At 47.5% G+C, this 10,580-nt stretch overlaps 1 protein-coding gene across 2 annotated transcripts; it reads right to left on the bottom strand.

The window, feature by feature from the left end:
* Nucleotides 1-5,218: 5,218 nt before the first annotated feature.
* bmp16 (bone morphogenetic protein 16) lies at nucleotides 5,219-9,338 on the bottom strand. 2 transcript variants are annotated; one of them, XM_062473077.1, is made up of 3 exons: nucleotides 9,204-9,333; nucleotides 8,912-9,155; nucleotides 5,219-8,304 (listed from the first exon to the last, which is right to left on the bottom strand). In XM_062473077.1, the coding sequence occupies exons 1-3, from the start codon at nucleotides 9,330-9,332 to the stop codon at nucleotides 7,238-7,240; spliced, it is 1,440 nt and encodes a 479-aa protein (XP_062329061.1). In that variant the 5' UTR covers nucleotide 9,333; the 3' UTR covers nucleotides 5,219-7,237. The 2 variants fall into 2 exon arrangements, with proteins under 2 accessions (XP_062329061.1, XP_062329060.1); XM_062473076.1 differs by having other exon boundaries at nucleotides 8,912-9,338.
* Between the last annotated feature and the right edge of the window lie 1,242 nt (nucleotides 9,339-10,580).

The raw sequence follows: 10,580 nt of genomic DNA, 5'->3' as shown, positions 1-10,580 counted from the left end.
AGGCAAAGCGGCTTTGTTGTGTACACCTGGGTTAGGGTCACCCGGCAGATTTAGGAGCGCAGGGTGAAGGGGCATGGGATGTACTGTATGTATCAGCTTGGCTCATGTGTGTTCCCCTTCCTACCCCCTCAGATGGTGGGGAGGCGTGCAGGGGGACAGTGGATGATATTGGCTGAGGCAGAGAATGTTTAGTAAAAAAAATAGTTGTTATACGTCGTGGGAGTGTGTGCAATATGCACCCCCCCCCCGACCAACTGTGTTTGTATGTATGTGCGTGAGTGTGTGCGTGTGTTTTCGGATATAAGTGGTGGGTGGGCTGTACCGTGGAGAATGGTGGGTTGGTGAGTTGACTGACTGACAGAGTGACTGACAGCACCCAGCCCCAGGCGCCCAGATCCAGGCAGTCAGCCCCAGACCCTCAGCACCCAGGGCCCAGCATGGCTCTGTGTGTGGGTGGGTGGGAAGATTGGCAGGTCCATACATAAAACGCTTAACTTCATTTCCATGAAGTCTACTTTTAAAACGAAACCAGAAAAACCCTAGGGGCACATTCTATACATTTCAGGCCAATTCATGAACATAATTCGAGTGTTTATAGACTGAGCCCTACATTTTCAACAAAAACGTTGTGGTGAATAAAAGCCTCTTAAGAGGAAATTCTAATGATCACCACAACTGTAACTACACCGATGCACAAACCAGGTGTTTTGTGATGTATGATATAATGCATCGGACCAGCCAGCTACAGTGCTGTAACAGGTGTAGCTGTGTACCAAATAAACCTTGTGCAGCGGCATCGTAGAGTCAGAGCTGTGGCTGTCTGTCCATGTCACACAATGAGCTAGATGGTGACATATTGACAGCTATGAGTTAATTAGAGTTGGCTCGTAATGTTTTGAAAGGCGCTTGCAGTGGTCAGCTAGCTAGCTTGGTAACACGGCTCAGTGGTGGTTCTATAACATTTCTGGGGGGGGGGGGGGGGGGGCATGCTGGGGCCAGTTTTACTGATAAAGGGGCCAGTTACATTGAACATTATTGTTGTCATACAGTTTTCTTCACTGCATTGCGGCATTAACAGGCAAAATAACATGTTTTAATAACAAAATACAATTATTCCACAAATTATTTGCATATCCCTTTAATTTTCTAGTTGCATTACATAATACTTATCAGTCACATCAACTGTATTCTATGGTTTCTTGCAAAAGAACATAATTGCAAAAATGTATTAATTAATAATAATTTCAGTCCTTAGGGAGGACCAAGGGTGCAAGCTTGTTGTCACAGGGGCACTGATTTTGTAATGCAGATAAACTGTATATTTTCTATTTCTAACTGGAACCTGTTAACCAACCAGCTCCAAACCATATTAGAATTTTAAATGTCTGTCCAAAGATTCCACAGGCTTGTGACTGAAGCTGTACCACTTTCAGTAGGTCTGCTGAAGCAGGTCTCTCCTCCGGGCGTGTGGTTCTCTGAAAGCCTGCTGCAGCTATTAGCTATCTCCTGTCTGCGGGAGAGAGGCTCTGGGGGGATATGTCATGGATCACCCCTCCAGTCTTTCTGGCCTCCATCACTGATAAACCCAGCCACCTGGTTTGAGGTGCGGGCCCATGGCTTGAAGTGTGTGTTTGTGTGTTTGTGTGTGCATGTGTTCTCATCCCTTCTCATCTCTGCACACCTGACAAGATAAGCTGGCCATATCCTGGTCCCACCAGGTTTATCTCTCTACTCCACCCAGTAGATACACACACACCCCATGTGGTCATAACCCCACACCTGGGGAGAGAGGGAGGTAGAAAAAGAGTGGGGGAGGGATATGGGGGAGAGGGTATAAGGGCATTGTGAGGGATTGATGATCGTGATTGTGCTAAAGGATGAGTTGGGAGGGCTCGATGAGGGGTGAGACAAGGGCTGAGGAATAGATTTAGGAGAAATTGGTGAGGCAGGGGGTGAGGTAGGGGTGAGGAGGTGGGAGGATGAGGTAGAGGGTTGAAAATGGGGAAAGAGTGAGAAATGTGATTGATTAGGGAGGCAGGCTAGGGTACAAGGTGGGTTTGGGGTGAGGCGGGGTGAGGGAGGGTATAGAGAAACCAAGGTATTCTCATATGTAAAGGTAATCTACTTGTTATTATGGGGCAGGACTGTGCTATCTAAGTACACACACACACAAACACACACACACACACACACACACACACACAGTGCTCCTGTAGTGGCTGTAGGCTGTTGACAGGCAGGGAGCAGGTCTGTGCTAGGGAGTAGGTCTGGTCCAGCTGCAGACCGAGATCTCTGGATCCCGTCCAGCCTCCGACAGGCAGGAGAGCAGGGTCAACCCCCCCCCCTCCCCCCCCCTCCCCCCCCGCCCCTCTCTGGATGGAGCAGTCCGCCAGTGGGTTTCACACCATCTCCCACTAGCAGCGAGCCGGCCCATCTGGAGCAGAGGGCGCTAGGGTGTGTGGGGGGGTTCTTTCAACAGACAGGAATGCGGGGGTCAGGGAAGCTGTTGAGTTGGTTTGACCCCCGCGTTCACGACGTGAGGAATGACCTGCCATGGCCCGACGGCATGACTGATGCTGATCTCCTCACTGCAGTAGCGCACTCCCTCTCTTTCCTTCTCTGTCTCTTTCTTCTTCTTTCCTTCCCCCCTCTCTTTTTCTCCTTTCCTCTCACTTTCCTTCTCTCCCCCTCTTTCTTCCTCTCTCCGGCGTAATTACTGCCGATCAGAAACACATGTGCTGTAGAGGCTGTGGAGCAGGGTTGAGTGTGAACTGATGTGGTGACTGTGGGTCCAGCAGGGAGAGGAGGAGAGGAGCTCTCCTTATCTCTCTCTCTCTCTCTCTCTCTCTCTCTCTCTCTCTCTCTCTCTCTCTCTCTCTCCTTCTCTCTCTCTCTCTCTCTTGTCCCTGTGAGACTGTTTTGTGCCTCGCTGTAAGTACTTCTTTTGTCTAGTTGGGTGTGCTCAAGCCTTCGGCGAGACCTTTGTTCTCTCACATATATATTTATTATTATTATTTATTTTTGCCCCCCTAAATCTTTGTCAATATTTGGCCTACATAGACAACCTAGGTGTCAAAAGTTTCGTCTTGGTAGCGATCGAGTTGCTTGTATTTTTATTTACGTTCCGTTGCATGGTTTAGGCTAAAGTTAAGTTTTTGTGGCGAAAAGTGAAGCTAACGGTGGCTAATTTGCTAGCCACAGTCACTGACGTTACTAACGTCACTACGTCACTAACGTCACGAAAACACGCGTGACTACCTGTAGCAGAACATTCGTTTCGCATCTGTTAACTTGGGGGATAGCTAGGCTAACTATAGCTTTACTGCAAGGCAGCTGCAGAAACGCCACAAGCAAAGAGGCCAGGGTGATAACTATTTACTCATTTTACTTTGTGATGTGAAACACAATTGTGAAATGTACAATATTAGCTGATATTATTAGGAGGAAGTAGGCCCACATCTACTTTCGGAAACGGTAGTCTACTATTTCACTGAAGCATTAGCATGACATTAGCCTCTGTTGCCCGGGCAACACACACTACAGTGGTCTATGATGCATCTGTTTTCAATCGTTAAAATAAACATTTCTCACAAATACATTTTCGTTGTAGTATTTATTTTGACGTTACAAGTAAACGATTTGTTGGTGAAATTATCATTACCTGTGGTTTCAAACCAGTGTTGCTCACTGCAACGCTGTAGCCTACGCGAGACACACTACAAAAACATCTACACAGCTGTAGGAAGTCAAACGGCGACAGAACATGTTCGGCACTCCCCTTACTTAAATCAAAAGTCTTTCAATAGGTGAAACTATCTGACTACTAACTTGAACTACTAACTTTGTCAATCTGTTCATGAAAATAATTAATTTCAGCCTAAACCGTACAACGGAACGTTAAATCGAATTCAACCAACGCAATCGCTACCAAGACGAACACAGCAGTAGTCTAGTACTGTACTGTACAGTAGTAGAATTTACCGGGGCAGCTTCTCCACACAGGGCTATATCGCATTTTGCGTTGTTACTGACAATGATCGCTACCAGTGAGCTTTTTATGAATGAGCGTTTTTCCACTAAATAAATGTCAAGCTTATTTTGGGGGCATATTCAGTTAGCAGATGGTACTGTTTGAATCGCGATTCCATCTTCTACTGCCGGGTAACGTCGTAGAATAATCTTCAAAGGGGGTTCTTTATTCATGAATGAATGCAATGAGTAGGCTACATGCCTGAAAATATCACGAGAAGGGAAAAACTTAAAATGACGTTTAAGTCATAGAGATTAGGTCAATTTTTACACCGGTCTGCCAAATTTATTCGTTTTGATTCAACGATGAGGCTGCCTCTTGCAGGGGAAATGAGAAGACATCTATTTCATTCTACACTTCACTCGTATTTTCAGTTGTAAATGAGCAGCAAAAAAAAAAATGCTTTTAAATCTATTTAATCTTTATAAATAATAAGTATGCATTTTCATATAAAATATACAGAAATCAGTTGTAAAAATTTCATTCAAAAACGGATCCCTGTGCAACCGACGCAAGCAAGCACACCCTACAATTTCCCCAGAAATTGTACCCTCTCTAGTTTCAATTTAGTTTCACTCTTTTACAAACATAAAGTAACAGTGTTGAACATATCTGTATCATATAAGGTACATAAGCCTGACTCAAAGTATTTGAGGTGTGTGATTCATATTACATTTGATGCTTCATGTAACTTTGCAGATCTGAAACACCAGTGCGTAAACACCAGTAAATCAGTGCGTGTATATGGGCAATTTAGTATGAAGGTTACTCCCTATCTCACAGCCAATCAAGATTAGTCGAGGGAATGAGGAAGCTCCAACTTCCTTCCTCCATCCTGGACATGGATAGAGACAGCCTATTGGTCTAGGTAAAGAGCTAACCGTGAAGTCCAGGGATTCTAACCAATGGCTGGATGAGACAGACCTACTTGTCCCTCCCTCTGCCCTTGCAATATCACCCAAGCCATAAACTGTAAAAACCATGATGATGTATAAACAATGCTCTGAGGTAGCGTCGCCAGGCAGTTTTCCTAGTAAGCCCACTGCTCTCACAAAGTGTGTGCCCATCACTGATGCAGATGACCCACGATGGTCCAATCACACCACAACCAGGAAATGTTTTGAATTTGTAGTTAAGAGCAACCAGGAAGTTATTTATATCTGAAAGACAAGTCAGACAACAGCGAGGTGCTTGGTCTCTGTTTAATCCAGATACAACCATGTCTTCAGACAATGTCAAACATTTTTACAGACTGGCGTTTAAATGCTTCCATTTAGAGGGAAAATACAACACACTTGGAACACAAAATGACTAGATACTTAACACTCGGGTAGACTAAAAGCAGAGATCCTGACATGAAGGCACTGGCTAGCAACAAACAGGTGTGTTAATCAGAGGGGAGACGGGGTGAGGGTCTTGGACATGCAGGCTTTTAAAGGGGTCATCTTAGGTGTTACACAGTTCAGGATCAGTACATTACATTCCAACACACACACACAGACACACACACACACACACACACACACACACACACACACACACACACACACACACACACACACACACACACACACACACACACACACACACACACACACACATCCCACTGAGGGCTTGGAGGTTTGCATGTGTTGAGCATAATACGACAGCAGCTTTAGAATGTTGAGCAGTGAGGTTACTGTAACACAATGACCGTAAGTATAGGAGTAAAGCCACCAGAACATCCTGCTGTACCAAAGCTACTGTACACAGGCTACAGCAAGTTCTGCTTGTAATATACGGTAAATGTGGGTTTTGTAGAGTGCACATCTTAAATATTGGATTTTCAAGATTAAATACACCATATGTGGTTGCTATTTAAATACATTATGTGTCTTTTAAGTTAGATTTTACCATTTAGAGGAATTATGTTTAATGACAATGATTACTTGACAATAATTTTTCTCTGCAAAATAAATGTACAAAAAGATTCACTCTTTAAATAATAATAGTAGTTGTACAATTAAACAATAGCATAATGATGTATTATTCTTGTGGTTTTAAATAACTCATGACATTGAGCTTGGACTACGCAACCTGTTTGTCAATTTATTTGAATGTCTGTCTGTCAGAGTGTGTGTATCTGTCTGTCTGTCTCACTTCTGGAGACTTCAGAAGTCTCCAGTCCAGGTCTGTGTCAGCAAGCCCTAGTTAGCTTTCTCCATCGTCCAAACAACAACAATGTCCATCTTGTCCCTTAGTAGTTCAGTTGCCAAAGAAACTCATTTGATCCTACACACTTAAAGTTCTGGGCTAGATCCATGATGGCCTAGGGATCTGACCATTCAGAGGACAGGACAGGCCTATTTGCCCATCCCCCACACAGTCACTGTCAGACACACCTGACCAAACTGTCCTTTTTGGTCCTCTTGAACCAACCTGTTTACCAAAAGTCTATAAACTGTCTCTCACCAGTTCCTCTGGTCTCTGACAGCACGTCCTCTGCCACAAAATGGTCCTGCAGATGAAGTTAGAGATGGAGACACAGAAATGGTCCTGGATGCAGGATATGATGTGTGACATCTCAGACAGGGCTTGAGGGATGCTGTGTGGATGAAGCTAGGCTGTTGCGCCAGAACGTTCGGGCAGGGTTTACGTCAGAATGAGTGCTATCTCTGCGTACACTCACTCCTCTTCCTGTTTACTTCCTGTTTATCCTCGTTCCTTTTCCTGTTTACTTGTTCTTCTATTCAGAGCTCTTAGAATGTAGCTTGGAGTGATGTCATTGTCTACTTTCCTTCCGTCCCCCCTTCATCCAATTTACTAATTTCTTCTTTCTCTCTTTCTTTTACTCCCTCCTCACTTTTTCTGCTCCTGTTTCTTCTCTGTCCCTCTCTTCCTGGCTCCTGTCATTGATGGTACCCACAGCCATCTCATCATAGTGAATTTCGGTTTAGGCCAATATTCTCTCTATGCAAGCTTTTTCATCCACCCATCCCTCCTCTATTGTCTCTCCCACCTCCATATAGCTTTGGGTCTCCATTCCAGTTCTCCCTCTCTCCTCTCTTTCCCTCCATTTTGTCTCTCCCTCCACCTTCTCTTCGCCTCTCTCCCTCCTCCAATGCTACCGACAGCCAAACCCCTTCACCCACATCCCCTTTTCTGCTATCTCCTTTCTCAAGCCACCCCCCACTCCCACTCTACCTCGCTTTCTCTTCCCCACACCGGCTACCGGCAGCCACACCCCTCCACCACCATATCCTGGTAGTTCTTCAGCACCACGTGGTCCTGCCTGTCCAGGTAGAGCAGGGCGATTGGGCTGAGGGAGGTGGGCACGCAGCATGCCTTGGGCACCGCCCCGTTCACCGAGTTCACCAGTGTCTGCACCATGGCGTGACTCGACGAGTTCATGTGGTCGGCCAGCGGGAAGCGACACTCGCCCAGGCAGAAGTAGGCATCGTAGCCGCTGGGCGCCACTATCCACTTGTCCCAGCCCACGTCCTTGAAGTCCACGTAGAGAGGGTGGCGCCGGCAGCGGGCACGGGAGAGGCGTTTCAGCTTTGCTGCGCGGCCGCCGTTGCGCTTCACACGCCCTCGCTCACCCCAGATGCCCTCGCCTCCACCCCAGCCCGGGTTGGACTCCCTGTCCTGATCCATCTCCCGGTCTCCTCGCCCCCTGCCTCGCCACTCCTGGTCTTTGCTTCCACTCCTGGACCTCTCTCTGGCACCCTTTCTCCCTCTTGCCGTGCCTCCCCTGTGAGGGGTCCTCCTGCTATGAGCAGCTAGAGGCCCCCCCCGGCCATCATGGCTGTAAGTCACCAACAGGGGTCTCTCTCGTGCCCAGCTGTACTCATCCTGCCCCAGGGACCTGCGGAGCCTCAGGTGGCCCTCCCTGTGGGGGCCAGGGCCCCCAGGACTGGAGGAAGGAAGCTGGGTGGTGTTACCCTCTGGGGTAACCTCCAGGAGGAACCCCAGGCTGCCTGTCCGAGCGAGGGTCCCCTGGAGGAGCTGCGCTGTGAGGCTGAAGGCCTCCCAGTTGCCCCGGGGCCTGGAGCTAGAGCCCAATAATCTGGACTCCAACAGGGTAGGCTCTGGGCTACCATGGTCTTCCAGGTACAGGCTGATGCGATGGGACCCCGGGCCCAGGGAGGAGGCACCTTGGAGCAGCCGGAGCTCGGCAGAGAGCAGCCTCTCATCTTGGGGAATGGACGAGACGTTGAAGGAAATGTGGACCCTGTGGAGGTCGTCTGGTGAAGACCTCTTCTCTTCCTGGGCCAGGGAAGGACCACTGGAATCTACAACAGGAGGAGAGAACCATTAAGGATGGGAGTAGGAGAAGGAGAGGACGAGAAAAGTAGGGAGAGAAGAGAGAGTGAGACAGACAATGCCTAGAAAAGTACCAATCTTTGTAATCTCAACGTGTCAAAAGAGACACTGAAAAAATGACCCTCAGACTACACTGTCAGACACATTGAGTGCCATAAACAGATAGATAAGCTCCTGTCCACACTCACGCATGCGCGCACACACGCACACACACACACACACACGCTTTCGAACATCCTGGAAATTCTTATCAAACACAAGACAGATTCCAAAGGGAATAGTTTGCCAGTAGAGCTGAGATTACTGCCTGTAATATACCCCTGCGACCAAGAAAATATAACACACAGCCTAACTCAAAATTGAAATAGTTCTACACCGAGGGTGTGTTCATGTGCTCAGGGGCGGACAGCAGGAACATGTCCCCACCAATGTCAAAAGACCATTAAAAAAAAATGTATGCGGCACAGCACGGATGTAGGATGATAGACAATATCTTTCCCCACCAATGTTCAAGCCAAATCTACACCATCATGTATAGACTGTCTGTATGTGCTTGTGTGTGTGTGAATCTCTCACCAGTGTGTGTGAAGCTGCGTACGGTGTTGGCCTGTTGGACGTGCAGGGATGGGAAGCTGAAGTCCGGGTCGTCCAGCAGATGGTACTCCTCCGAGTGGAACCGGTACAAGTCCAGCAGGTACTGGGGCACTGCGGCCCCAGACAGGGCCCGTGGCTGGCTGGGCAGACCCAGGCGGCTCAGCAGGAGGTTCTGGATGGTCTGGGCCACGGTGGGCTCCAGACCCGGCTCCGGACTGGGCTCCAGACCCGGCTCCGGACTGGGCTCCAGACCCGGCTCCGGACTGGGCTCCAGGGACAAGGAGGGAAGCGTGCCCGAGGAGAGGAGCCCGCCGTGGGTTTGGCCGGCGCTGGCTCCTCTCTGGAGACCAGAGGATTGAGGTAGCAGCAGGACCATGAGGACCAGGAGGTTAGCAAGGAACATGATGGACCTAGGCAGGGGGGGGGGGGGTGAGAGGAACAAGATTGATTGACCGATAGACATTCATTGGTTAATTTATTGCATTATATCGTACACAGGAGAGGGAAGGAAGGGGAAGGAGAGGAGAAGGAAACAGGAGAGCAGTGCTTGAGCTGGGCACTGGACTTTGCAACTTGTGGTGTAAGGATGCTTGTAAAATAGGTGTCTGTTGTAAACCTTTACAGTACAATAACGTTTACGAGTTTGATAGTGCTGAAAATATTACAATCTTGGAATCACATCCATATCTTAACTCCTAATGCAACTAAAGCATAACTTCCATCCAGTATACCACCGACTATGGTATTAGTGTATTCTCCTGCCTTTAACTTGCCTGGTCATTTACTAGTCATTTAATTAGTCATTTAACTACAGAGTGTATATGAGCATGATTGCTGCAGATCCTGGGCCAATGTGTTCTCTTCGTCGATAATGTGTTGCTAAGGGAAACCAAGCACTCGTCGATAGGAATGATTCAACAGGGAGTTTCTGAAATGTGTGTGATCACTCAGTGTGTGTGTGTGTACACTTGTAAGAGAGATAGGGGTTAATGTAGGATTAAACAACCATACATGCACACAGGTCATTCTCCCAGTACACACATAGTTACTGTACTCAGTCACTTGTCAGGTTTATTTTGAAGCTTTTACATCTACACATGAAACATGCATTTGAGCTTTTATCTGTAGCGTCTGTTTGGCCTCTTGTTGGATGATGTCCTCACTCCTCAATTAGACAATACAGAAGCTATCCAGTTAGCTTGTTAACCGTGTAGTCAGAAAGCTGTGGACTTGTAGGCAGCTGATTTGCCAGGTAGTTTAAAGCCTGGTAACTTGTTGGATAGTTAGATTGTAACCTGGTAGCTTTTACGACCGTCAGCTTATAGCTTAGTTAGCCTGCTGAAATATCCGTAGTCAGCCCACAGTGCGGGAACCAGCCCATGACTGAAGGTTGCATTGTATAATTACCAGAAGCCTGTGTAACACCCCTATGGTAACACCACTCACATGTGTTTCATTACTGAACCAGTAAATACAGAGGTAAATACAGAGCAGGAGACCTGATGACCCTCCAGGGTCAGGGGTCAGGGCTCAGGGCTCAGGTGTCTGATCCGACTAATGATCAGTGTTTGGAGGCTGATTGATGAAGAGTGTGTGATCTTTTGGAAAGTAGAGCAGATGAGAGAAGATACCAGAGTAGAAGACAAAAGCA

The sequence above is a fragment of the Osmerus eperlanus genome, chromosome 11, assembly GCF_963692335.1.
Source record: "Osmerus eperlanus chromosome 11, fOsmEpe2.1, whole genome shotgun sequence".
Lineage (NCBI taxonomy): Eukaryota > Metazoa > Chordata > Actinopteri > Osmeriformes > Osmeridae > Osmerus > Osmerus eperlanus.
This window is presented reverse-complemented; position numbering and strand designations above follow the sequence as displayed.